At 63.1% G+C, this 27,944-nt stretch overlaps 1 protein-coding gene across 2 annotated transcripts in view; it reads left to right on the top strand.

The window, feature by feature from the left end:
- TBC1D22A (TBC1 domain family member 22A) overlaps positions 1-27,944 on the top strand; it is a 133,968-nt gene that overhangs the window by 69,881 nt on the left and 36,143 nt on the right. For both annotated transcript variants that reach the window (XM_080662642.1, XM_080662641.1), the window contains exons 8-10: positions 1,175-1,289; positions 19,760-19,872; positions 24,585-24,660. In XM_080662642.1, the coding sequence (XP_080518768.1) occupies positions 1,175-1,289; positions 19,760-19,872; positions 24,585-24,660 (304 nt within the window). The remainder of the gene's footprint in view (positions 1-1,174; positions 1,290-19,759; positions 19,873-24,584; positions 24,661-27,944) is intronic.

The raw sequence follows: 27,944 nt of genomic DNA on the forward strand, positions 1-27,944 counted from the left end.
GTGGAGTCCGCCTCGGTGCTGGGGTTCGTTTGGTGGTTTTCCTGCCGCTTGGCGCACCTTGGAGGCCGCTTTCCGGTCGGAGGGGAGAGCCCGTCACCACCGTGGGTGTCTGTCGTCCTGCTTGTCTGGGGCGTCGGGGCTCGAGGCGCGTGCCCTGGGTGGGCCTTCCCCTCCTGTCTGCTGGGCTCCTGCAGCTGCCCCAGCGGGGCCGGGGCCTCGGGCACAGCTCTGCGGGGGATGATGTCGTGAGCAGGGGCTGGAGGAAAAGGGGGAACCTAGTCACACCACGAATACCCCACCTCCCAGGTCTCGTGTTAGGTGACAGGCAAAACCCAGGTGTCGTTTCTGCAAGCGGAGGCTGGGCCTGGGCACGGACGCCTGCGGCAGGCCCCGGGGGCTTCACCGGCTCCGTGAGCATCACTGCTCTGGCTTGGCCTCCCCCGCGTGGTCCACGCTGGCTGCTCTGCTCCCGGCATCACGTGTGCATTCCACCAGCAGCACTGAGAGGGCAGCGGGGGGGGGGGGGGGGCGGAGGGAGGAAGGCGGTGGGGGGTGGGGAGGGGTGGAGAGGGCGGGGGGGGGTGGAGAGGGCGGGTAGAGAGGGCGGGGGGGGGTGGAGAGGGCGGGGGGAGAGGGCGGGTGGAGAGGGCGGGGGGGGGGGGTGGAGAGGGCGGGTGGTGAGGGCGGGCCCTCCCTTCAGCACTGTCTCTTACCGAGGGGCTCTAGCACTTCTCCTCTCCCTCCGGCTGGGCCTCACCAGACAGTCACAGCACTAACGGTTGACTCTGTCCGGTACAGACCAGACGTCCGTGGCTCTGAGTGCCGTGGGCCATGTGCCCTCTCAAGGCTGGGTCCCTGGTAGGCCGGGTACTGCTGCGCTCCGGCCCAGGCCGGGCGGCCGTACGCGGATGGAACCGAGGGCCTGGAGGAGCCGGGAGCAGCCTCTCGGTGCCCGTTGCGCGTGCGGTCGGACGCCGGGGTGGGGGCGTGCTGCCTCGTGCCTGTCAGTCCGTGACAGTAAGACGGGAATTCCGGGAAGAGGTTAAGCACCAGAGGATGTTTGTGTTTAACGGCAGTAACTGGGGAGGTGGGTAGTTTATATTTTAAGTAAAAGTACATCCTAAGCTGCTGCTGTGTTCGCTGTTTGCTTCACCACGTGCTCCGTTTCTTCTAGATTTTCGAGAGGATCCTGTTCATATGGGCCATTCGGCACCCGGCCAGTGGCTACGTCCAGGGCATCAACGACCTGGTCACCCCCTTCTTCGTGGTCTTCATCTGCGAGCACGTGGGTAAGAGCACATCCTGGCCTCTTCCTCGCGGCCGGGGACCCGGGCTCCTGGCCTCTCCGGGGTGACAGCGGCACGTGGAGAATGCCACCCAGCGTCACGACACGAAGGCGAGCTGCAATGGGAAGCCGTGGTTTTCTCGCCACTGAGGCCACGGGGCCGCTGCCACTGCCGGTGCCTTGTTTCTGGTGACGTGCGAGGGGAAGCGCAGTCCACCGGGAGGGTCTTGCTCTCGGTGTCAGCACCGGCTCAGTGTGCGACTGCGCTGTGGGAGGAGGGGTATTAGTGGTGTGACTGTGTGCTGTGGGAGGAGGGGTATTAGTGGTGTGAGTGTGGGAGGAGGGGTATTAGTGGTGTGACTGTGTGCTGTGGGAGGATGGGTATGAGTGGTGTGACTCTGCTGTGGGAGGAGGGGTATTAGTGGTGTGACTGTGTGCTGTGGGAGGAGGGGTATTAGTGGTGTGACTGTGTGCTGTGGGAGGAGGGTATTAGTGGTGTGACTGTGTGCTGTGGGAGGAGGGGTATTAGTGGTGTGAGTGTGGGAGGAGGGGTATTAGTGGTGTGACTGTGTGCTGTGGGAGGAGGGGTATTAGTGGTGTGAGTGTGTGCTGTGGGAGGAGGGTATTAGTGGTGTGACTGTGTGCTGTGGGAGGAGGGGTATTAGTGGTGTGAGTGTGTGCTGTGGGAGGAGGGTATTAGTGGTGTGACTGTGTGCTGTGGGAGGAGGGGTATTAGTGGTGCGACTGTGCTGTGGGAGGAGGGTATTAGTGGTGTGACTGTGTGCTGTGGGAGGAGGGTATTAGTGGTGTGAGTGTGTGCTGTGGGAGGAGGGGTATTAGTGGTGCGACTGTGCTGTGGGAGGAGGGTATTAGTGGTGTGACTGTGTGCTGTGGGAGGAGGGTATTAGTGGTGTGAGTGTGTGCTGCGGGAGGAGGGGTATTAGTGGTGTGACTGTGTGCTGTGGGAGGAGGGGTATTAGTGGTGTGATTGCTGTGGGAGGAGGGTATTAGTGGTGTGATTGCTGTGGGAGGAGGGGTATTAGTGGTGTGATTGCTGTGGGAGGAGGGTATTAGTGGTGTGACTGTGTGCTGTGGGAGGAGGGGTATTAGTGGTGTGACTGTGCTGTGGGAGGAGGGGTATTAGTGGTGTGACTGTGTGCTGTGGGAGGAGGGGTATTAGTGGTGTGACTGTGCTGTGGGAGGAGGGTATTAGTGGTGTGACTGTGTGCTGTGGGAGGAGGGTATTAGTGGTGTGAGTGTGTGCTGTGGGAGGAGGGGTATTAGTGGTGTGACTGTGTGCTGTGGGAGGAGGGGTATTAGTGGTGTGACTGTGTGCTGTGGGAGGAGGGTATTAGTGGTGTGACTGTGTGCTGTGGGAGGAGGGGTATTAGTGGTGTGAGTGTGGGAGGAGGGGTATTAGTGGTGTGACTGTGTGCTGTGGGAGGAGGGGTATGAGTGGTGTGACTGTGTGCTGTGGGAGGAGGGTATTAGTGGTGTGACTGTGTGCTGTGGGAGGAGGGGTATTAGTGGTGTGAGTGTGGGAGGAGGGGTATTAGTGGTGTGACTGTGTGCTGTGGGAGGAGGGTATTAGTGGTGTGAGTGTGTGCTGTGGGAGGAGGGTATTAGTGGTGTGACTGTGTGCTGTGGGAGGAGGGGTATTAGTGGTGTGAGTGTGTGCTGTGGGAGGAGGGTATTAGTGGTGTGATTGCTGTGGGAGGAGGGGTATTAGTGGTGTGACTCTGCTGTGGGAGGAGGGGTATTAGTGGTGTGACTGTGTGCTGTGGGAGGAGGGGTATTAGTGGTGTGACTGTGTGCTGTGGGAGGAGGGTATTAGTGGTGTGACTGTGCTGTGGGAGGAGGGGTATTAGTGGTGTGAGTGTGTGCTGTGGGAGGAGGGTATTAGTGGTGTGACTGTGCTGTGGGAGGAGGGTATTAGTGGTGTGACTGTGTGCTGTGGGAGGAGGGTATTAGTGGTGTGAGTGTGTGCTGTGGGAGGAGGGGTATTAGTGGTGCGACTGTGTGCTGCGGGAGGAGGGGTATTAGTGGTGTGACTGTGTGCTGTGGGAGGAGGGGTATTAGTGGTGTGATTGCTGTGGGAGGAGGGTATTAGTGGTGTGATTGCTGTGGGAGGAGGGTATTAGTGGTGTGACTGTGTGCTGTGGGAGGAGGGGTATTAGTGGTGTGACTGTGCTGTGGGAGGAGGGGTATTAGTGGTGTGACTGTGCTGTGGGAGGAGGGTATTAGTGGTGTGACTGTGTGCTGTGGGAGGAGGGTATTAGTGGTGTGAGTGTGTGCTGTGGGAGGAGGGTATTAGTGGTGTGACTGTGCTGTGGGAGGAGGGGTATTAGTGGTGTGACTGTGTGCTGTGGGAGGAGGGTATTAGTGGTGCGACTGCGCTGTGGGAGGAGGGGTATTAGTGGTGTGAGTGTGTGCTGTGGGAGGAGGGTATTAGTGGTGTGAGTGTGTGCTGTGGGAGGAGGGGTATTAGTGGTGCGACTGTGCTGTGGGAGGAGGGTATTAGTGGTGTGACTGTGTGCTGTGGGAGGAGGGTATTAGTGGTGTGAGTGTGTGCTGTGGGAGGAGGGGTATTAGTGGTGCGACTGTGCTGTGGGAGGAGGGGTATTAGTGGTGTGACTGTGCTGTGGGAGGAGGGTATTAGTGGTGTGAGTGTGTGCTGCGGGAGGAGGGGTATTAGTGGTGTGACTGTGTGCTGTGGGAGGAGGGGTATTAGTGGTGTGACTGCGCTGTGGGAGGAGGGGTATTAGTGGTGTGACTGTGCTGTGTAAGGAGGGCTATTAGTGGTGTGACTGCGCTGTGGGAGGAGGGGTATTAGTGGTGTGACTGTGCTGTGTAAGGAGGAGTACGTGCGCGATGACTGGGCTGAGGGAGGTTCGGCGGGCGGTGCGGCTGCTGTTGAGCCCGCGGGCGTCTCCTTCCATCTGTGTCCTCCGCGAGTGCAATGCAGCTTTGCCCGTGTGAACACGTTCCCCGTTTAAACACTCGGATGCTCCGTGTGAGGGAGGGAGGTGCTTTGAACCCACCTGCGGGCAGAAGGGAGCAGCAGGCAGGCCTGGCTCTAGCTGCAGCCTTTCTGTTGGCAGCGGCTGTAGGGGTCTCCGTGGGACCCTCCGTCCTGGCATTCGCTTGCTGTCGTGCATGTTTCCGGCCGATTCTGTGCCCACTGGGTCCCGTCCCCGCAGCCGGAGCCGCCGGCTTCCTGGAGGACGGCTGTCCGAGGACCGGGACTCGGTTGGGGCACGTCATGGAGCCCCTGGCACCTTGTTCCCCTTGGGAGGGCAGAGGAGGTCTTCTCATTGCTCACTCTCAGTCTCCTCGCCGCCGAGAGGCCGCAGGAGGCCGGGCCTGCCCTCCACGCCGCCGCGAACGGCAGCTCTTAATGCGCCGAGCAGGAGGCCCCTGTCAGCGGACGTCAGGGCTGCTAATGGAGGACGATCAGCGGAGAGGTGATTGGAGAGCTGATGTTCCGTGTTAACTACACCATTTAATTAACGTGGTAAATAAGTGCGTCCTGACTGCTTGGCCCCTGTCATGGGAGAGGCCCCGGCGGTCCTGAGTGCGCTTGCAGCTTAGCAGCGGGCCGGCACGGAGGGGCGCGGACGTGGCGCTGATGCTGCAGGAGGACGGCTGGAGAAGGAGAGCGCGAGAGCGTTTGCTGCTGGGACGGGGCTTGCGATGGAGGCCGCTGTGGGGCTGGATGCCCGGAGCTGCTGGGAGCGGGGCGGCGGGCTCCTCTGACCCGTGTCCGGCCACCAGGCCGCGTGGAGCGTGGCTCCGGGACCTGCCGTGGCTGCCGCCTCCAGGTGGAGGCTCTCTGCGGAGGAGCCGGGGCCTCGGCAGGCAGGCTGCTGCCCCTGCTGAGGACCCCGTGCTGGGACGCGGCTCCGCAGCTGCCAGGTCAGGCCACTCCGCCCAGCTGCGGGGCCTGCGGGGCCTGCGGGGCCTGCGGGGCAGGGACCAGAGGCAGCGGCCCTGCCTCCTTGGCTGCTGTTCGGCCTGAGTGAGTGCGAACACGAGGTGCAGAGCCACGAGCCAGGTGTGCGCAGTGAGCTGGAGGTGCTGCCGTGGCACTGACCTGTCCCCGGCGTCTCGGCCGTGGCGTTCCTGCACAGAAGATGCAGCCCGTGCCTCCTTGGGGTGTGAAGGGCACAGTGCCGGAGGCCACAGGGCGTCAGCTGAGAGCGCTGTTCCCGTGTCTTCCCGACCTGCCCTCATGGGCCCCTGCCCCCAGCGGGTCTGTGGTCGCCTCCTGGAGCAGAGGCCCGGGAGGGGCGTGTGTGCGGGGGAAGGGGGCTTTAGAGGCAGGACGGGTGTCTCAGGGGTGCAGGGTGCAGACGGTTTCAAGGGAGCAGTGGTAGGCAGCGGGCAGTGCCACAGGCGTGCGCCTGGAACTGGCCCGAGCGCCTGCCGTTGTGACCTGCCAGACGTGGGCAAAGGGTGATGGCAGGTCCGGGGGACGTGCCTGAGCCCCTCCTGGGGCAGCGGCGGGGACACGGGACGGTGGATGGAGTGGCCGCAGGCCCTCACGCTGAACGTCTGTGTGCCTGGCGGGCAGCGGTGCTTTAGTTTCCCGCGTACAGCTGGAGGCGGGAGACTTGAGCTCCTGTGAGATGGTCTCCACGCGCGTCCAGTCCCATCTGTCTCCAGAGAGGGCGCTCCTTCTCCTTCTCGTGACTTGAACTCTCCAGAGCTCCTCTCGGCAGCTTTCGGAGATGCGCCTGGTGTCGTTAGCCCTGGTCCCAAGCTTACCTGTGTCTGTCCCCGTGACTCCCTGCCCCGCCCCCGCTCCCTGTTCTGGAAGGTAACGGGCGGTAGGAGCCCCTGCCCTTCACCCGGCGGCAAGGTCGTCGTGGCCTGCCCTTCGGTTTCCTCTGCACCCCGCGCTGAGCCTGCAGCTGCGGTGCTTCCTGGAGCAGCTTTAGCGAGGCGGTTTGCGTGCGGGAGGCTCACCGTGCAGTGAAGAGCTCGCTGGGTTTGGGAATGGCCATAGCAGCGCAGCCATCACCGCCCGTTAACGTTAGAGTATTTTCATCGTCCGGGAACGAAACGGCAAACCCACCCGGAGCGGTCACTGCCCAGCCGCCCCGCCCCGGCCGCCACCGGCTCCGTTCTGCCCGCCGCTCACGTGAGTGACTCCTGCGCTGCGGGGCCGTGTCTTCGCCCGTCCGTGTCATAGCACGTGCCCATCCGTGTCGGAGCGTGTCAGTCCTCAGCCTTTTACGGCCAGCTAGCCCTTCACTGCAGGCACAGACCGCGTTCCCTTGACCCGTGCACGCGTGGAGGGAGCGCTGGCTCGCCGGGCTGTGGTTGCTGTGAAGGACGCTGCCGAGGACCTTGCGCACAGGTCTCAGGGGGACGCGCTGTCATTTCTCTCGGGCGTGCACCCAGCGGTGGGATTGCTGGGCCGCACGGCGACTCCACGTGTCACCATTGGGGGACTGCAGCCTGCTGTCAGCGTGGCCGCCCCGTGGACATCTCCAGCCAAGCAGGAGGGCTCCAGTCTGTGAACCTCCTCCCCACCCTCGCTGCCGCTTTCCCTTTAAAACGAGGTGAAGCACACGCGTCCCTCACAGCTTTGGAGACCGCGACGGGGGTGCCTGGTCACCGGTGCGTTGTTCCTCTCCTCCCCTCCCCTCCCCTCCCCTCCCCTCCCCTCCCCTCCCCTCCCCTCCCCTCCCCTCTCTCCCGGAGGTTCAGCCCCTGCACGGGGCTTGTGTTCCGTGTGCATCGCTCTGTGCGGAGGGAGGCCAGTCTGCTCCTGAGCCCGTCGGATCCCTGAGGGGGGCGCGGGTTTGTCGCACAGGCAGGCCACACGGCTCTTCAGCGCTCTCCATGGGGTGCTTGCTGAGCACGGGGGGGGGGGGGGGAGGGGGACTGTGGATGGCTGTAGAGGGACAACCTCCCGTCAGACCGCCCGCTGTTGAGGACAGCACTTCTCGTCTCCTGTCTTTGCAGCCGTCCCTTGCGCTGTGCGCCCCTCCCTGCAGCATGCGGGGCTGGGCGGGTCTGCGTGCTCTTTGTCCTGTACCCGCCTCCCCCGAGGAGTCACTGGTGGGCTTGCTGGGCGTCTTGCCCCCACCAGCTCCATTTGGTCCTCCGTTCCCGTGTCTCCGTGGGTCCCGCCCAAGCTCAGCCTCTGAGCCCACAGAGCCTTCTCTGGGCTGCCGGGTGGAAGGCAGATGGGCTCCAGTGTCTGCCCCTGCAGGCTCGGCTGGGTACGTGGTCCCAGCGTCCAGATCTGGGCCGGGCAGAAGGAGGACACACCCGCCCGGCCCGGAGCCTGCGCTGAGTTTCCCGACCTGCCCTCTGCACTGGGCCGAGGCGCCTGGGCCTATGCGTGGCTCCACCAGGCCACGGTGAGCGGGGCGCGGCCACCCCACTCCCGGGTAACGCTGTTACGCCGTGTTCCCGCTAAGTCTCTTCCTGTGCGTGGTAGTTACGCAGTCCAGAGCGTATCGTGTGTCCCATTCTGCTTTGTTCCCGTTTAACCTTGTGGCACAGGCTGGCCCTGTGTTGTTAAGAAGTCTTTGTCAAGATCGCTTCTGCTCCTGCGCGTAGCATTCTGTGGAGGTGACGTAGCCTAATTCACGAAGCCAGTCCACTGTTGTGCAATTTTGAGGTCCCCCCCCCACCCAGGGCGTGATGTAATTTTTAAGTAAAGTCAGTATTTTTCAAACAGTGACTGTCATATTCCTTTTAATAATGTTACATTCGATTTAAAAATAAGAAACATTATTCCGTCACCTTGAATTGCGCAGTTTAAGCAGAGCATTATATTTTAGTTTTATAAGTATTTTGACCGTAGTAAAAACGAAGAAGCACCCCCATCCTCTGTTTAAATTCAGACTCAGTTCTGAGGGCACTTTGGACCCACACCTGCGGAGACTGACGTGGGCGGGGCCACGTGGGAGGCGGGATGACACGTGGGAAGGTGAGGGGTGTTTTATAATGGATGCTCATTATCTGCATGTGTGAGGTCAGATTTGCTTCTACATGTCATTTTCTCTTACAATAATCACTTTGGGAATCAGCGTGGAGCGGGGATGGGATGAACAATGCGTGTACTTACGAACACGAATATTTATTTGTACTTTCCTATTTGTGAGTCAGAATCTCGGAAGTAGGGGTTGTTTTTAAATGCGTTCGTTTTGCCCCGAGAAGACCTTTCTGGTGCCGTCGCGGAGCCTGGAGGCACTGGCGTTGCCCTTAGCGCCCGCCGGCGAGGGAGGGAGGTGACGGGATCAAGCAGGGGGCCCTGTCAGCCCCGGGCTGGCACCGCAGCCGTTCCCCTGACCGTGTCCGTGATCGGAGGAGGAAGTGGGCTGTGAGTGACAGGGAGGGAGAGCTGTCGCCAGTTTCTCAGGATAAATCGCAGTTGGATAAATTGTTTTAACTTTCCTTGTTTGCATGTACGTTTTACCTCGTTGCCAAGGCATTAAACGTTTTTGCAAACGTCTTTTTAAGGAGGAGTGACGCATCACTTCCATAGGAGGTAGGGAAACTAGGCAGAAGCTCGCCAAGGAGCCAGGAGGAAGACGGAGCCGAGCAGAAACCAGCTGGGTCCGGCCCCGCAGACCAGCGCCGGCCCCTGCGGCAGCCCTGCACACGCGGGCGGAAGGCATGCGCAGTGTGTCCTCTGACCACAGCGACTTGAAGTTAGACCCAGTGAGTGACGGAGAGTCGGAGAACTTGACAAATACTGAAAACTGTAGAACACACCCCTAACAAGCATTATGTTGGAGAGGAAAGGAGAAGGGAGGTTAGAAATGAGTGAGAATAAAAGCACATACCACAACTTAGGGGATGCAGCTGAAGCAGTGCTCCAGGGAAATGCATGGCTGTCAGTGACTGTGCTACAGAGAACATCTCAAATCATTACCTCCCATTTCGTGGCCCAGAAAAAGGCCAACGGACTAAAGCGCAGACGGACAGCAGGAGGGAGGTGAAGGCTGGGGCAGAAATAAATGAGTCGGGAAGGAGAAGAACAACAGAAAACCAGTTAAACCGAAGATGGTTCTTTACAAACCTCAGGAAAGGGGACAAACCTTGACCTAGACTGACCCCGAAGGAAGGGGCACTCAGGGGGCGAGCAGGAGCAGCGTGGGGGTGCAGCGGGCAGCCTTCCCTGGGTGGTAGCGTAGATGGAAAGAGTCGCTCACGCCGGAAGACGCAGGCGCCCAGTCGCCAGGGTTTGTCAGGCACCAGCCGACACCTCAGTGAAGGTGTACCTTGGCCGTGACCAGCGCTGGAAGGCCTGCCTGGGCGTGAAGCCAGCTGCCTGCCTGGGGGCGGCCCCCTCGGAGCGTTGGCGGCCCTGAGAGCAAAGACTGCGATTCCCTGAGGAAGGAGAAAAATTCCCCTCCGACGGAAACCCAGCCGCGGTCCCGGCCTGCTGGCCTGTCCTCAGATCTCAGCTTGCCGGTCCCCTAACTGGGAGCCTGTCCCTCACAGTAAGTCTCTCTCTCAACATATGTGTGCACACGCCTGTCAGTATCAGCGCCTGTGTGGGCATGTACGAGAGAGAGCAGCGCAGGTAAGAGGCCGAACTGGTAGTTAATGAGTTCCCACGGAGAAAAGCTTAGGACCGGGCGGCCCCCCTGGTGCGCCCTCCCAGGCACTTAACCAAGAATGAGCAGCACTCGCTCACAGATTCCCCCAAAAACGGAAGAGGTGGGACACTTGCAGTTCATCCTCCGAGGCCCGAACTGCCGGCTACCACGGCGAGAAAAGACTTCCGAGGAAGGAAGACGCAGGGTAACGTGGCTAAGGAGGATGACTTGGTCCACCTGCAGGCGCTAGGAAACGCGCACCTGCACCGTCTGACAAGCTCTTACGCTCCAGGCCGCTCGTTAGACATGGGCGGAGTGCTTGGGTTTCTTTAAAGAACATGCACAACCACCAGTGAGCACACGGGAAGCCGCCGCCGTGAACCAGCGGGGTGCAACCCCAAGCCTCGCCGGGAGACCCCTCGCGCCCACGGGGCGGCTGCGCTCACGCCGCGGAGGCACAGACGCGGGGAGCTGGCACCTGGCGCGTTGCTGGGGCTGTAAACGGGTGCAGCGGCTTCGGCAGCCGGCCTGGCGCCCCGGCCCACGCGGGACCTGCTTGTGTGGGACCGGCGGCTGGCACGGGGCGCTGTGCGTCACCACAGCACAGAGCAGCCCCGGGCTCGTGAGCGGGTGGTGTGAGTGAAGGGCACCCGTCAGCGGCAGGGAGGGACAGAGGGCGGCGCGCCACACGCTCTTACGCCATGAGCCTTGGCACGCTGAGCTGGTGACAGAGCTGGTCACAGGGCCACCCGGTCCGATCCCGGCCACGGAATGTGCGCACCAGTCACAGAGCACAGGTGGGTGCTGAGCGTGGTCGCTCGGTGACGGGGAGTCCAGAACCCGCGGCGCTGCAGCCAGGCCTTCGGAGAGAGGGCCCCCTCCCACGAGGTGGAGCCCACGAGGAGGTGCCGGCGAGGGCGTGAGCTGGCCCTGGCCCTCCCCAGGACGCCTGGCCGCACGTGGCGGTCTCGGGAATTCCACGGACCCCCTTTCCCATGTGAGGACGACAGCCCCGGGGGGTGGGCTCAACCGAAGGCTTGGGAGACCTCATCCTTCCTCCCCCCACTCACAGGCTCGCTTTGGACTTTGGTCTCAGTGTCCAATGGTGAAGGTTCCCTGTATTCTTAAATATGTGTTTACTGATTTCAGAGAGGAAGGAGAGGGAGAGAGAGAAACATCAGTCCTTGGTCGGCTGCCTCCCGCACGCCCCCCACCGGGGATCGAGCCCGCAACCCGGGAGGGGGCCGAGGATGGCCTAAGGGTTGCCCTCACCGCAGGGGGATGGAGTGGCCGCTCCCGAGAAGCCGGGCGGTGGGAGGCTCGGCTCTGCAGGGCGGCAGGAGCTGGGGCCTGCATGTGGACCGGCCGGTGGCTGTCGGCCGCCCCGGCACCCAGCGGCCTCCATCCCTGCCGTCTCCTCCGAGGGAGCGTGCCTCGCACCCACCGTGAAAGGCAGGGCTGTCCCCAGGGCAGGTGGGGAGGCGTGGCCTGCTGACCCCCACTTTCTGCTGAGCTCTGAGCTCCTGTTCGCCGTTTCCCGTGTGGACTCAGTGACATGGCAGCAGGAAGTTCCTTGACCAAGGAGACGAGAGGGTGGCAGCTGGGAGGGCCCTGCAGACCTGCGCAGACGGGGGCTGCCAGCGTGGCTGCCGAGAGGGAGCCCCAGTCCGTGCGTGCCTCTGCTGGGTGCGGTGACACGCAAAGCCCCCGGCAGGCCCTGCTCCAGGAGGGCGGTGCCGCGGTGCTTCTCCTGGTCTTCCCGGGGTTGCGGAGTTCTCTCTCTCTAACGGTCCATCCAGGGTGTGGGTTTGCCGGGAGATGTGTGTGAGCTGCGAGCACATTTGTGGGTATAAACAGGCTTCCGTTCCCCGCTTTCCTCTCCGCCTGCACACGCCGGACACTGCCGTTGCTCGGCCTTGGCCCCACCGTCGGCAGACAGGCAGTGCTTTCCGCCGCCGCCTCGAGGGGAGGCTGAGGGCTGCGCGCGCGCACGGTGCTGGGAGCCGGGGGTAGACCCGCAGGGCGCACTCGCTCTGTTAGGACAGCTCTGATGGCGTTTGTACTTAAATCATTGCTGTTGCAGTAACAACATCGTTTTGCTAATAAAACATGAAGCCGCTTCAGAAGCACATTCTAAAACGACAGCCTCGCCCTGTCTGGTGTGGCTCAGTGGATAGAGCGTTGGCCTGTGGACTCAAGGGTCCTGGGTTCGATTCCACATGCCCAGGTTGCGGGCTCGATCCCCAGTGTGGGGCGTGAAGGAGGCAGCCAATCAATGATTCCCTCTCATCACTGATGTTTCTCTTCCTCTCCCTTCCTCTCTGACATCAATAAAAACATATTTAAAACAAAAATAAAACGACAGCCTCTTGGGGGCGAGGTAGCAGTGTCTGATGCAGGACCTTCACGGCAGGTTCCTGGGTCCTGAATTCTGTTTCTAAAGCGTCATCAAGGGCGCAGTGTTGCCAGGGCCACGGGCGTGGAGGACACAGGTGAGCGGCCGGACCGGAGTGATGGTCCGGCTGGAGCGCCAGGGCCGTGTGCGCTCGGGTGGGGCTGTCGCCAGCATCATGCTGGGTCTGTGCCGGGGAGCGTGGCTCTGTGATGATGTGCCGCTGGGCCCAGCGCCTCTGTCAGCCGTCCCGTCCCGCGGAGCTGTGCGTGGGCGACCCATGGCTTCTCGGTCAGAGCCTCCCAGGCTGCACAAACCTGACCGGTCACCGGCAGGATCGCTGCCGCTGCGAGCGGCCCGCCCAGTGCTGCCTCTGCGTGCTGGTGCCTGTCCGTCAGGCAGCCTGCTCCTCGGCCTGGCAGTGACCACAGGCGCCTTGCTGGGTGGCAGGGGTCGGCTGGATGGCCCAGGTGTGGTGTCAGGGGGACCGAGGGCCGCTCGGGAGGAGCAGTTCCAGTGGGGGCCGCTGGGTGGCTGGCCCTTGACCAGGTGTACCAGTTAATGTGGGTTTTTTCAATAGATGGAGTTACACATATGTATGTGATTTGATATGTATGCTGTTTTGTTGTATTGACAGCAAGCTTCAAAACTTCATATGTCAAATTTGCTGAAGGTGTTAACATAGATATTTTTATGCTTAAAAATGTCGAATTTCGTGCCAAAAAAGCATTTGTGGGAAGCTTTAATTCATTGTTTTGAAGAAAAAGTTATCGTATACTTCGGGAAGCTTATGGTGAACATGCTCCATCTCAAGATACTTGTGAACGCTGGTTTAAATGCTTTAAAAGTGATGATTTCGATGTGAAAGACAAAGAACGTCCAGGTCAACAGAAAAAGTTTGAAGACCAACAATGACAAGCATTATTGGATGAAGATGAGTGTCAAACTCAAAAACAACTTGCAGAAAAAGTAAACGTTGTTCAGCAAACAATTTCCGATCGTTTACAAGCCATGGGAGAGATTTTAAAAGAAGGAAAATGGGTGCCACATCAACTGAACAAAAGACAAAATGGAAAACCGAAAAGTCATCAGTAAAAAAAAGTCTTCAACGGCACGAAAGAAAGTCTTTTTTTGCATCGCATTGACTGGTGATTAAAAGTGGATTTATTTTGAGAATCCCAAATGCACAAAATCATGGGTTGATCCAGGTCAACCATCAACATCGACTGCAAGGCCAAATCGCTTCGGAAAGAAGACAATGCTCTGCGTTTGGTGGGATCAGGAAGGTGTGGTGTATTGTGAGCTTCTAAAACCAGGTGAAACAGTTAATACTGATCATTACTGACAACAAATAATCAATTTGAACCACGCTTTGATCGTGAAACGACCAGAATTGCCAGAGGACACGGCAAAGTAATTTTGCTTCATGATGACGCACCATCACACACTTCAAACCAGGTAAAGACACGTTAAAAGATCTTGCCTGGGAAGTATGAACCCACCCGCCGTATTCACCAGACCTTGCTCCTTCAGATGACCACTTGTTCCAATCGATGGCCCACGCACTTTCTGAGCAGCACTTCAAAACGTACGAAGTGGAAAATTGGGTCTCTGAATGGTTTGCCTCAAAACAAGAAAAGTTCTATTGGGACACTATCCACAAATTCCTTGAAAGATGGGAGAAATGTGTAGCTAGCGATGGACATTACTTTGAATAAAGCACTTTTGATGTTTCTCTTGAAATTACTGTGTTTCCTTTGATTAAAAACCCGCACTATTAACTGGTGCACCTGGTACAGCTCTGCCCGTGCATGGCTCCAGGCCTGACTCATCGGGCTCTCCCCTCCAGGACCCTTCCACCCCCTCCAGGCAGCCTGGGCCTTCCCCGGTGGAGGCCAGTGCTGTGGCCTCTCCATCCAGCGCGGCCAGAGTGTCGTGGCGCCTCTTGGGGCTGAGTTGGGCGCCACTCCCAGGTCTTTCAAGCCCGCACCGTCAGGAAAGGCAGGCAGTGCTGGCAGTGACTCGATTATAACAGTGATGCAGTTGTGACCGGGAGGAGAGGGCCTGCGAGAGGTTTCTTCTGCGCAGCGGCCCCCAGCGTTCAGGGAGCCCCCAGGCCGGCCGAGGCCCCGCACTCACCCCCTGGAACGCACCAGCACATGCCGCCTGGGCGTGGCAGGAGGCTGCGATGGATGAAGGGAAGGCGCCACAGTCCGTCCCCGAGTCCTGCCTGTCCCTGTTGTCCGTTCTCACGTGTAAGTGCCTGCTCGGTCAGCATCCGCTCCTCTCAGCTCTGCTGCAGCCCCGCCCAGGCGGGGGGCAGGGCTCGGGACACTGAGCCCTGGAGGGGAGGACGCGGCATCCCAGCAGCCCCCATGGGTCGGCGTCGGTGCCTTCATTCTCATTCATCTGGGCCCCGTGACACGGGCCCCCTGCCCGTGAGGATCTGATGGAAGACACTGTGAGTGGAATAAGCAGTGTCTTCACATTTTTTGGGGCATAAATTAGCAAAAACGCTCCTGAGTGTGACAGCCGATTGAAATGGAAATGCCTGGTCCGGAGGGTGGAGGGGCCCCTCCCGGGTCCAGGGAGCTTTCGGTCAGGGTTGGCAGCGAAGGGGTTACCCCACAGTATTCTATGGAGCCACAAAACCCTATTTATAACCCATGTCAGGAGCAATTAGACTGATTGATGATTAAGAAAGTTTAATAGTTGACTAATAAGATGCGGTCTTGACAGCCATGTCTCCTCATTTGGAAGCACGTTTACGCGTTAATAACCGTGTGAAGGATGGGCCGCGGGACCCGCCGTGGGCGATGGCGCGCTGCGACACGGCGCTCCGTCTAGTGTTCCGCCGTGTGCTCCTTATGAAAAATTAAAATGCCAATTACGGTTTTCTGATTTATTGTCGAAGTGGCTTGTTAACGTTGACTTACTGCAAGCAGGGTTAATGAGCACCTATCGATGTATCTGATTAAAGCACACTGAGTGGGGTCGCGTAGGAAAGGTCAGGCAGCACGAGTTACTTCCCAGCCGCTCCCGACGGCGTCAGAACTCCTTGCCCGTGTCCGCGAGGAGGCGGCCCCTCCCTGACCGGCAGTGCGTGCTCTGGGCGGCGCTGCCCGCAGCAGTCCCTGTCCGCCCGTCCGCGGGGCGGCAGGCGGCGGCGGTTGTCCTCTTTCAGAGCCATTTCTTACCTCTGTGAAGAGCAGATGGATGGTAAAACCTTCCTTTTGGAAATGAGCAGAGATGTTACCAAGCAGGGAACACGAGCGAGCAATAAACTCGAAAAGCGAAGCCAGCCGGGTCCCTGATCCCGGAAATGCAACTGGAGCCAGTAGCGCTGCTCTGTTTTCACCCGTCACACCAGCCACGATGACAAAGGGCGACCCTCAGGGCCTGCCGGGGAGGAGGTTGGCACCCGCGGTCTGGGGCGCAGTCTCCTGGAAGGGGCTCGCGCTGCCCGGGGGGCCAGCGCCTTCTCCGTGCTCCCGGGGCGGGCGGCCCCGGGAGCTCCCGGCCGTGGGGCGCTGGTTTCCAGACAGCCGTACACGTGATGCCGTGAACATACTTCCGACCGGGGCGTATAAAAGCCGTAGGACCTCTCGCCTACGTCTCAGTGCTGGCTGATCCAACAGTGTCTGCGGCCCGGCTGGTGACCCAGTGGCCGAGCGTGACCTGTGAACCGGGAGGCCTCGGTTCGATTCCCGGTCGGGGCACATGCTCGGGTTGCGGGCTCGATCCCCTGTGTGGGGCGTGCAGGAGGCAGCCGATCCATGATTCTCTCTCGTCATTGGTGTTTATCTCTCCCGCTCCCTTCCTCTCTGACATCAATAATAATAATAAAAAAGTGTGTGTGCGCATGAATGTTATCCGCTGAATTCTCACCCTCCCCCAGCTCAGTGCTGGAGTCCCCCCTGCACCTCAGAACGTGGCTGCGTTTGGGTAATTACAGGTGACGGAGGCACCTGAGGTCACGAGGGTGGGCCCTGGTCCAGCGTGACTGTTGTCCACATAAGAGGAGATCAGCGCAGACACACGCGGCTTGTGTGAAATCCCCGGGAAAGGCATGCTTCACGCCGTGTCCCACGCCGGACCCGGGCCCGGCTTGCACTTGGCGGCCCACACAGTAGGACCACACAGCACAGGGCCCTGGCGCTCTGCGGGGTGAGGAAGGCGCGCCCTGCCCACAGGAGGGGGCGGCGGGAGCGGTGGGAGCGCCGCTGGCGGGTGCTGCGAGGGGTCACGGCCTTGGTGCTGGATGGCGCGCTCACAGCAGGTGGTGCAGACACGTAGCCCTTCCGGGCCGGGTGACCGGGTGACTGTGGGCGGCCTGCTCGGCCACCTCCGCTGGACTCCGGCAGGCCTGCCTCAGCCTCCCTCGCCCAGCCCAGCATTATTCTGCACACAGAGGTCTTCGTGCGCGTTCATGGCGGCATCGGTATTTCAACAGACAGCATTTCTGTTAACCAACACTCCCATCACAGCCGCGTCAGAACCACAGATCCCGGCACGAGGGCCGTCGCAGGTGCAGAAGCGTCCGTCCCTCGCTGCACCCGCTGCTGTCCTGCCCCAGGGTCCCCGAGCACCTGTCCCGGAGGACAGCGCGGAGTCGGCACGGCCTCCTGTCCCCTCAGCGCCCGCTGCCCTGCCGCGCTGTATCGGCCCGCGAGCTCCGCCGTCGGCGCCTGCTTGCGTCAGCCGGGGTTTGGTCCTTCGTTGGGGTCCCTTGCGGGGTCAGGAAGCTGCAGTCGGGGCAGCCACATGGTGCCATCCTGCCTGGCGGGCAGAGCACAGCCCTGGCTTGGATTGCGCGCCCGCGCCGGTGGCTGCAGGATCCCAGCCCCGTGCCACACCCGGGAGCGGTGGCGGTGGGCAGTGTGGAGCTGGGGCTGGACATCATTTTCATCGGGATGAGACGTTTCGCGCGAATCCCGTTTCAGCGTAACGTCCGTTGTTCCGCTGAGCCGGGGTTTTATGAACGTACAGCCTCGGATGGTGGCCGCGCGCCCCCAGGCCTGTCTCTGCCGACCTGAAGCCGTGTGATTACGGGCTCAGCACACCGTCAGGAACTGCCGGGCGCCCACCTTCTACCCGCCGAGGGGCGTGCGGGAGACGAGGTGGCGGCGCGGTTCCGGCTGCTCGTGAGGACGGGGATGCTGGTGAGCACCATGATGCTCCCGATGCCGCAGGGGCGACGGGCGTGGTCCGCACAGCGGCCTCCCCTCCTCGCACCTCCCGCTCCTCCACAGGGCGGGCTCTCCCGAGGCCTGTGCCCGAGGCGTGCCCTGGAAGCCCTCGGGGTCCTGGGCATGGCTCGCCCTGGTGTTCCCGCGCCTGGTCCCAGGCTGCCGTCTGGCTCACCACGAGGGGACGTCGCTGTGCCAGGCCTTGTCCCTGCCGGCACCTTGCTCCCAGTGAGGTGCTCCTTTGCGCGGCCGTCTGTCCTGGGCAGTGAGCCCCCTCGGGCGGCCCGGCGCTCGGGGCTGCTGTGCTCACAGGCGCTATTGCCACGTGACGGGGGAAGGAGGGACGGTTCTTCCATCGGTGAAGTCACACTTTCCAGACGTGTGTCTGCCCAGGGGGTCAGTGGGCGCTGGTTCATGCCGCCCTGTCTCAGGCGCAGTGAGACCCAGGCAGAGGGCGTGGCTCTGATTTCAGGGGGACGTTGGCACCTGGCGGTGCCCTTCCTGGCCAGTGCCCAGCTGCAGGCCTGGCCTGTTGGGGGCTACTCAGCAGGGTTCAGAGGAGTGGGCCCCGCAGGAGGCGGCACCCAGAATGCCAAGCTGCGCTCTGCCCATCGGCGGTGGCCGCTGTGCCCCTGCCTGGGCCTCTCCTGGGCCTGTGCCCTCATCACCACAGCGGCCTTGGTGCTGGCCCGCCAGCTGCCTGCTCCTGTACCCACTGACCTGCTCTCCCGCTGTTTCCCGTTGGCTGGCAGGCCCCCGCGTTAAACACCTCCACTGCATCCATCGGAGAGTAGCAAGTGGCCCGCGTGAGAAGTGACCCTCGAACAGACCGCCCACGTTTCCGTGGGTGAAATAGCGAGCCGGCTGCACACGCGGAGGAATCAGCGAGACTCCTGGCCGCCTGGGAGCAGCCGCACCCGCGGACCTGGCCGTGGGCCCCGCCCCTGTGCACCAGGCAGCTCCGCCCTGGACGGCTTTTCTCCACGTTTACCTTTTACCTCGGGAAGGAGGCATCTGAGAGCCTTGGGGGCCTTGAAGAAGAGTGGGAGGAAGGGCCTCTGAAGGAGGCTTCTGTGATGGCTGCTGGCTCAGCCCCTGGAGTCGGGAGCCACCCCGCTGCTCCCGCTGGTGGGGGTGGAGTGAGTCCGCAGGAACCCCTCCCAGTGAGGTCACCGCCTGAGGAGGCCGTGGCTATGTCTGTGAACCGGGTCTGGCCCAGGAAGGCTTACGCTGGGTGGGTGGGCTCTGGTGGGTGGGGGAGGCCCAGGTGCCCCGGGAGACTCCAGCCCACGGCTGTGATCGGGGAGCAAACACCGCCCGCCGAGGCTGCCTGCGGGCCTCCAGGCAGGGCCTTGGCGCGGGCTGCGGAGCACACTGCCTGGGTCTGAGGAGTAACCCCCCCCCCCCGCCGCCACCTTCATGTCCCTGGGACTCTCTGACACTTAACATTTATGTTTTCAATTTTAAAGTTGTTTTCCTTGCAAAGATGCCGTGCACAATTGCAAAGTAAAACAGAAGCAAATTAAATTAAAAAACAGGATATACCATTTTTTGGATGCTTACGAGTATCGTGCTGGATGGCAGCGTTTTTTGTAAGGATCTGGAATTGGTTTGTCCAAACGTCTGCCGTTTCAGTGAGGCATCTGTTCGGCGTCTTTTGACTTTTAAATGGTTTCTGCTTCCTCATTGGGTTTCATACTCGAGGGACATCCGTGGGGTCTCTAGCCTCTCACAGACGCCTGCGCGGCTGCCTTCTTGGATCTTCGCTTGTCAATCCGGGGATTTACCTGCCGTGGCTTTGAAACCTCTCACCTTGGAAATGGGTCTTAGAGGATTATCTCTGAGCGCGTGTGGAATATCTTAGAGCCGGGACTTTAAAGGGTTACGGAGAACTTCCGGACCTCTGTTAGGAATAAGCAGTACGTGTAGGTTTTCTCTCATTAGAATGCGCATTGCCTGAGAAGCAACCGTTTATCATATATTAATTATGTTAATTAATTGGAGAGGATTCAGAATATTAATCGGCTGCGTCTGCTTAGGTATTAAAATTGAGAAGCACTGAGTGATGAGGGGGAAGAGAGGTGACTCACCTCCTCAGATCAAGAGAAATGGGCGTGGAGCGGTGACAGCAGAGCAGCCCCCTCCGCTCCCGCGTGTCCTCATCTGTGTCCGTGTCCCGTGTCGTGGTCCCCGGCTCACTCCGTGTCTCTCCCACCCCGCAGAGGAGGAGGACGTGGACGTCGCTGACGTGTCCCGCGTGTCCTCCTCCTGTGTCCGTGTCCTGTGTCGTGGTCCCCACTAACTCCGTGTCTCTCCCACCCTGCAGAGGAGGAGGAGGACGTGGACGTCGCTGATGTGTCCCGCGTGCCCGCGGACGTGCTGCGCAGCGTGGAGGCCGACACGTACTGGTGCGTGAGCCGGCTGCTGGACGGCATCCAGGTGAGCCAGGCTGCGGGCCCCCCTCGGCGGCAGAGCGAACAGGCCTCCTCCCAGCTCACTTTGGCCACGTGCGGGTCCGTCCGCAGGGAGAGGCCGAGAGTGTGGTGCACAGGGTGGGACTCGTGGAGGAAGGCCGGGTGACAGGCCTGGGACTGGGGCGGGTGTGGACGCTGCAGAGCGTCCCTCAGGTACAGCGTGTGCGTCAGCCACTGCAGATGGTGCCCGCAGGGAGAGCAGGGACAGCGTGTCACGGCCGCCAGCGCTGGCGCAGGGAGCCCGTGGAGAGGTCCGTGCTCCAAAGGCCAGCTCCCTGGGTGCCCGGGACCCTCTAAAACCAGCTGAGACGCGGGAGCCTGGACCCGCCCGGACCTCACCTCCATCTCAGCTGGAAAGGGGTCCAGGGGCTGCTCTGGTGTTGGGGAAGGTGCTGCCAGGCGGGCCCCGGGCCCTGATTGGGCCTGTTGGTGCAGCCAGCGTGGCGGGAGCAGCGTGCCTGGCGCCCAGCACGGGCGGAGAGGGTGAATGAGCAGGCCTGCCCCGCCTCGCGTGCGCTGCGTCCTGCTCGGTGGGGAGTCTGGGAGCTGGGACTCGGAGCCCAGTCGATACATTGACCGCTCCTGGAAGCATTGCACAAGGTTATTAAACAGAATGTCAGGTGCCTGCGGCTGCAGCAGAGGGTTCATTAAGAATGAGTCATTGAGCAGCAGCTTAAAGATGAAAATGGAAAAAGACTCAATTTACAGTAGCATCGAGAAACGTAAAATCCATGCTGTTGCCCCGATGAATAGTTCATTCCTCTTAATTACCAAGCAGTCTCCTCGACGGGCCTCTGCCCCCGTGGCCTCTGCCCCTGGCCCGGCCTGGCCTTCCGTCCCGGCTCAGGCATGGAGTTTCCGTGCCGTCCGTACGCCTGTCCGCTTGGCACGAGTCATCTTTCCTGGGTCAGTCCCTGAGGGCCTGGCCGGGTCCTGCATCGGAGCACAGTCCGTTTTCACACAAAAAACAGCCAGGCCCTTCCCCCCACCCCCCATCGGTGGTGCTGCGTGCACACCCGACAGCAGTGTGCGTGGCCTGGCGTGGTTCTTTCTGCCGGCAGCGGCCTTTAACAGCCGTGTTTTGGAGAACCTCTCCCCCAGGTTGTGGTGTGTCAGCTCGTTCTTTCACCGGTGCTCCCTGCTGAGCAGCGCGTTCTGCTGAGGACGTGAACTCGCCGTTCCTCGTCTCCTGTGTCCTGACTACAGGCCACCGCCCAGGCGCCCCTGCTCTCTGCCAGGGGCTGTGTCGTGGCCGCTTTCCTGTCGCTGTCACTCAGGTCAGCCTGACACGAGCACATGTGACAGCAGGTGTGACGTGCCGCCCACCGGGGCTCTTAGAGACTCAGTGCCAGGCTGGTACTGAGGTCTGTCACAGGCACCCGTGCCGGGCCGAGCCCAGACCGCGGCTCCAGGGGGAGGCCGGTGTTCAGGACCCACCACGCTGTTGTGCTGCGCCCAGCGAGCCGGTCCTACCCGTCAGGGACGGTGGCGCCTCCCCACGGCCAGGTGCCCGAGCCGGCCTCACCCGGCCTCCCCCGGCCGCCTGTCCGCTGAGCCCACGCTGTCAGGGAGGGAGTGAAGGCTGACTGCCCGGCCCGGCCCCACCCCGAGCCCCAAGGCCACCCGCGCCGGCCCTGGGCTCTTCCGGACACTGGCCTTGCCTCTCTCCCTTGCTCGGCCGGCTCTCGGCTGCCATTCTCCCCTCGTCGTCGGGATTCTCAGAGCCCACCTGCCCTCCCCGGGTTCGCAGCAAATTGAGAAGCAGAACAGTGGCAGATGGAGACCAGGGAATGACTCGTTTCTCCTCAGTGAGGAGGTTGAAAGGCTGTCTTCGTGTGAGAGCCAGTACACCGGCCGGCTGAGCCCCAGGATTATGCTCACCCCCATCAGAGCCGGCGCGGGCCAGGCAGGCCGTCCCTGGGCAGCAGAGCCTTTGGGGAGCGGTGCCCCAGGGCACAGCCTTCCTGGGGAACAGCCCCCTCGGGGAAGGAGGGCTGACCCTCCCAGGGTCAGCAATGCATGAGGTGCCTTTCGAGTGGACATTCCGGGGATAGAGGTGCGGGAGTGGCGCCAACTGCGTCCCCCCGTTTAGAAGCAGCCCCCATGTTTGGGGGTGCTGTCCCCCAGCTACTCCAGCTGGTCAGCCAGGGGCGTGGCCTCCTTGGAGCAGCGAGGAGTGGCCTCGGCCTCGGAGTGGCTGCCTCAGTGCCCCCTGCCCTTGAGCGCTCGCCTGGGGCCGCGGGGCGGGTGTGCCTCTGAGTGCGTCAGCCGTCAAACCGCTCCCGCATGGCCCGAGGCTGCCAGGCCACTCTGTCCTCTCCCCCTCCTCCGTGATTGTGCCTGGGTCCACCCTGCTGCCAGCAGCCCCACCACCAGGTCCGGTGGCCGCGCATGAGCTTCCAGCTCGACGCCGCCTGTGGGTCCCTCTCCCGCTCCCTGCTCTCCAGCGGGAAAGGAGCCTTCACGCCAGCCCCGGGCGCTCAGACCCAAACCCAGCGGTGCCTCCCAGCGAAAGGCCACGGACTCCCAAGCTCCCCGTCCTCGCGGGCTCTGTCTCAGCGAGAGGGCCTTCGAGGTCTCCCCGGACGCCCACAGTTCCTCAGCGCCGAGTCCTGTCCAGCACCCCGAGCCTCTGGCCGCCCTCCCTTCTCAGGAGGTCAGTGTGTAGCAGCCACCCCGGGCCAGGCCCCCGTGGCCCCCCCCCCGGGAGAGCCTGCCCTGCACGCCAGGATCACGAGGGCTGTGCGGAGACGGGGCGTTGGTCGCCGAGCCATCCCTGGGATCCGCTGGGAGAAATCCCCCCGAAAGCAGTGGCGCCTGAGCCCGGGCATTCCTGTTTCTGGAGGAACGGTCCAGTTGCCTCGCAGGCGGTGGCGGTGCCCACTCTGGCCGGGAAGCGTGTGTGTGCCCGTCTGTGCCCGAGTGGGTGTGGCCGTGTTAGACACAGAGCGTGTGCCCACGGGGCCCTCGGCCCGGCTGCCGCTGGAAACCCCTGCAGACCAGCTGGTGGCACTGAGTGACGCCCACGCCACACGCTCCCTCGTTCCGCCTCCAGGTTTGGGATCTCCCAGTTCCGTGGGCATGTCCCTCAGAGCAGCGACCTGCGTGGTCGGTCACCCCGTGAGGTCCAGATCGCCCCACTTCCCTCCTGGGCCCTGAATGCCGAGCGAGAAGGGGCGGCCACCCCGGTGCTGCACGCACCCCTGCCCATCACGGAGGCCAGCAGCCCTCGTGCCCGTGCTGCGTGTGGGCCTCTGCTGTCGCCCACGTGGGCAGCAGGCGCCCCACTGTCTGCAGCGGGGTGGGGGACGTCCGGCCATCGTGGGCCTGGCCCTGCCAAGGCGTTAGGGGCGAGTTAATGAAACGTTGGGCTGAAGCAGAGGGTCGTCTGTAAGTTGATGCCTTTGTGTGGCCTGTGAGTGAGGTTGTAAGTGCCCACGTGGCCCTGGGCAGTGAGAATCAGAGGACCTTTCTGTCGGAGACGTACCTAGACTTGCTGGCCGTCGTGTAGGGAGCCATCTGTGACTCAGAGAGGCCTTGGCTCCGTTTCTCGCCAGCTTCGTTCCCTGAAGACCCCGGAGTCAGCCCCGCCCCTTGGCGCCGCCCGGTGTGAACGAGCCACTCGTGTCCGATTGTGGACCCAGACTGAGTCGGCACGGGCAGCCACGCGCCGGGCAGAGGGAGAGCGGCTTCCGGCGGGCGCTGGCCCATCAGTCTCTGGCTGGCCGTGCCCTTCTCGAAGCACCAGGGCCTTGCCGGCCATCGCGAGCGTCGGCCTCAGCCCGCGGCCGCGGCGGGGAAGACGTTTAACAGCGGGCGGGTTCCCGCACCTGGCCGAGGGGAACGTCCTGCTCGCGTTGGCCGGCACCTCCGCTCCCTTTGCAGGTCCCCAGGGTGGGCGTGGGCAATGGGGATACTCTTCGGCCCCCCCCCCCCGTTACCACTGGCGCGTGGAGGTCCATTCCCGCAGGAGGCCAGCTGCCGCCTCGTTCTGAGCATGCCCGAGCGCTGGCTGAGGCCGTGGCCGTGGCCGTGGCCGTGGCGTGGGGCAGCCGGGGACGGGGTGCCGCTGCCCTCTAGCCGAGCTGGGCTCTGGGTGGTGGCAGTGCTGGGCGTGGGACCCGTTTCCCAGGCCTCAGAGGGGACCTGGCGGGCAGCCCCGTTCTCCCAGGCACAGACGAGGCGGGAGCCGAGGAGGTCACAGCTCCGTCTGACCTGAGGCCCGCCTGGTGCCTGAACTGGTGTTCCTGTCTCCGTCTCTGTCGTCACCCGTATTCATTGGGAGTGGCCACACGCTCACTCTCCCCGGGCAGGGACCGTGCCGTTGGCCCTCGGATTGTCGGCGTGACGTGGCCCTGCCAGCGCCGGGCCGGTCGCCATCCCACGTGGCTGTGCCGAGCGCCGTCTGCTTCCAGCAGGCACTTCCTGAAGCGAGCTGCACCCTCAGTGCCCGAGTGTTCCCTGTCGGCGTGTCTCCCACTCGCAGGGACACTGCATCCACTGCTCCTGGGATGGGTGCTGGCCTCTGACGTCAGAGGGTGGACTGGACCTCCTCGGAGTCGCCTTCGCCAGCACTGCCAGGGTGTGCGCACAGCCGGGCACGCGTGTGTCCCCCTGCGCCTCCCTCTGGAACGCTGCGTGGCTGTGCGTGTGACGGTCACTGTTATCTTCCCTCAGGACAACTACACCTTCGCCCAGCCCGGGATCCAGATGAAAGTGAGGATGCTGGAGGAGCTCGTGGGCCGCATCGATGGTGAGCCAGCCCCCGAGGCCTCTGTGGGGTGGGCGGGGAGGTGGCTGTGGGACCTGGGGCTCTGCCCCCTGCAGGTGGCAGCAGGCTCCTCGCCCAGCCCGGGCTCCACTGGGGCCTGGCAGCGTGCGTCCCCGAGGCCACCCCTGGGGCCTGGCAGCGTGCGTCCCCGAGGCCACCCCTGGGGCCTGGCAGCGTGCGTCCCCGAGGCCACCCCTGGGGCCTGGCAGCGTGCGTCCCCGAGGCCACCCCTGGGGCCTGGCAGCGTGCGTCCCCGAGGCCACCCCTGGGGCAGGGCAGTGTGCGTCCCCGAGGCCACCCCTGGGGCCTGGCAGCGTGCGTCCCCGAGGCCCCCGCTGGGGCAGCAGCGCCCCCCTCTTGAGGGACAGAACCAGAAGGAGGTCCTGTGAGGGAGTCGGGAGTCCTGAGTGGGCAGCCCTCACTGGAGCCGGGGTGCCACCTCCTGGCGACGTGCGTGCTCCCGGTGTCCTGGGCCTCTGCTCCCTCCCGGGGGCTCGCTGCTGTCAGGGATGCTGGCGTGGTTTCTCACGGGCCCGGTCAATTACCGGGTCTGGAAATAACACCTCCCACGTCACGGAGACATTGGTGTGTGCTCAGGCCATCTTAGGCTGTGCTGGCTCTGTAAGCGGGGGCCTCTGCACCCCTGGAATAACCCCTGCTCGTGCTGACCACCGTCGTGCGGGAGCGGGGTTTGATGAAGTGACGTGGAGAGAGGATGCTGGCCCGCCGAGCGCTCTCCTGCTAGTTGGTTGACTTGGTGCACAGTGAGGGGATGCAGAACCAGGTGGCGACGTGTGACAGCAGTGGCCAGCAAGGTCCGGAGGAGGGGTGGTCGTCCACGAAGAGCCCGTGTGAGCGTGACCACAGGCTCCCTGAATGCACGGGGCGTGGGCTCTGCTGACCCGTGGCCGTGGGCCTGCGCCCAGCCCTGCCTCCGTGCTCGCCGTCCCCGCGCCCTCCCGGGGGGCGCCGTCCCCGCAGACGGCCGCAGGGAGTGCCCACGGGACGCTCTGGGCCTGGGAGCGCCGGAGCCGAACAAATGCGACGCCGGTCCTCCCCGGGGGAGCCTGGTGCTCACCGCGTGTGACGGCCGCGCTGGCCCGCCCTGCGCTCACTCCTCCCAGGAAGCTGCCTCCGTTCGGCCTCTGTTCCCGATGCCGCCTTTCCCCGCAGCGCAGCCGTGCGCGTTCCGTGTTCATTGCGTGTCCGTTGCGCAGAGAGCTCTTCTCTGATTTGTTGTGTGTTCCCCCCGCAGCAGTTCTAACTGTCCCCGCTCATTCCGTTCTTTGCTTTGCGAGGGGGCGGGGGGTGATGGCACCTCCTCGGCGGGGCCCTCCTGCCTCGTGTCCTGGGGGCAGCGTCCATGTGTGCCCGCGTTCGGAGCCGTGGTGGTGCCGTGTGCTCCTGGGCTGCCGTTGGGAATCCCCGGCCGGCTCCGCCCAGCGCGGCGGCTGAGGGCCGTCCTGGCGCCCGTGGCGGGGTGCTGCTCAGCCGTGTGGCCTGGCCGGCAGCGAAGGGCCTGTGTGGCATTGCTCCCCGCAGCCTGCTCTGTCTGGCCCCCAGGGATGCCCGTCAGCGTGGAGGCCGTGGCCGCGCCCAGGGAGGCCGAGGGTGGCGGCGATGTCACTAACAAACTTCCCACCTTCCCCCGATGGGAACACCGCGTGCTGGTGGGGACCAGCCCCCGTGCTCGGTGGCCCTGCGGCCCGCACCCCGTTCCTGGGCTTTGGACTCAGGTTCGGGGCGACCTTAACGAAGTCTAGCTGGGAGGCGCCCTGACGATGGCCTGAGGTCACGGGCTCAGTCTCTCAAGACGAGCTCACTGCGGCCGGTGGCCAGATGCCTCTGTCGCCAGCGGGAGGTCTGTAGGACCCAGGAGGGGCGCGGCGGGCACAGAGAACACGCCCCACGCCACGTGAGAATCACAGCTCCCCTCCCGCGCCTCTCCAGACTCCGCTGCTGCGTGAGCACTGGTGGGAGCCATCTCACGTGAGACTCATGCACCACCCTCCTCCGGGACGGTGGCCTCTGGGGCTTCCCGGGGTCTCCCACTCAGAGGCCAGCGTGCAGGGCGCGGCGACGCTCTCTCTGCGGCAGGGCCACGGGCAGGGACTGGCCTCAGGCAGGTTCCCCCCCGGTGCCAGCCCGGTGCTCGGACACCCGGCTCCACTATGGACCTCAGGCTCACAGGCCTGGGGTGCGGCTCGGAGCCTCAGGACCCACAGCTCACCTGTCCCCCCCCCTCGCAGAGCCCAGTCCCAGGGGCTCCCACTGTCACCTGAGGGCCTCGGTCAGGCCTGTGGCCCCCCATCAGCAAGGGCAGTGTGTGCTGGAAGAGCGGCTGTGACCTTGTCGCCCCTCCCTGCGTCCCTGCTCTCCCCCAGGCCCTGCGCCGACCCCGTGCTTCCTGCCCGTCTGAGCTTGTTGCCATGTTCCCTCACCGGAGCGGGTGGACAGGGGCTTGTTTTCCAACCACCGAGGGCTCATTCCCCGCCCTCGCTCGGACCGGCCTTCGGGGAGGACCCCCGACACCCTCGCAGGACGAGGGCGCAGGGCACAGGTTGGGCGTCAGCGGGTGTGCTGGCTGGTGTTGAGCGGCGAGGACATCGTGTCTGTTAGACACAGTGCGGAGCCGTGGCCGTGGGCGCCGCACGCCAGGCATGCCCGGCCCCGTCGTAAAGCCCCTGTTCAGAGCAGTGGCCTCTGAGGTGGCCCGGCCTCCCTCCTCCCCGCCATCCTCCTTCCCACCCCCCTCTTCCCAGCCTCCCTCCTCCCCCACCCCGTCCTCCTCCCCGATCCCTCCTTCCAGCCTCCCTCCTCCCCACTGTCCTCCTCCCCACCTCCCTCCTCTCTCCTCCCCGACCCCTCCTTCCAGCCTCCCTCCTCCCCGCCGTCCTCCTCCCTCCTCTCCTCCTCCCCGACTCCTCCTCCCAGCCTCCCTCCTTCCCCCCCCTCCTCCTCTCCTCCTCCCTCCTCCCTCCTCTCCTCCTTCCAGCCTCCCTCCTCCCTGCCGTCCTCCTCCCCGCCTCCCTCCTCCCTCTTCTCCTCCTCCCCGACCCCTCCCCTGGCTCCCTCCCCATCTCCCTCCTCCCAGCCCGCTATGGCCTGGGACGCCTCATGCTCAGTGAGGGCCGAGCGAGCAGGGCCCCAGCCCCGGCGGTGCGGGAGGCTCTGTCTCTGCTCCTGTGGCCTGTCCTTCCCGGGCCCTCAGGACACGGCAGGGCCTGCTCAGCCGCTCTGGGCGCCTGCGCGTGGCGAGAGGGCGA

The sequence above is a fragment of the Plecotus auritus genome, assembly GCF_963455305.1.
Source record: "Plecotus auritus genome assembly, chromosome: 3".
Lineage (NCBI taxonomy): Eukaryota > Metazoa > Chordata > Mammalia > Chiroptera > Vespertilionidae > Plecotus > Plecotus auritus.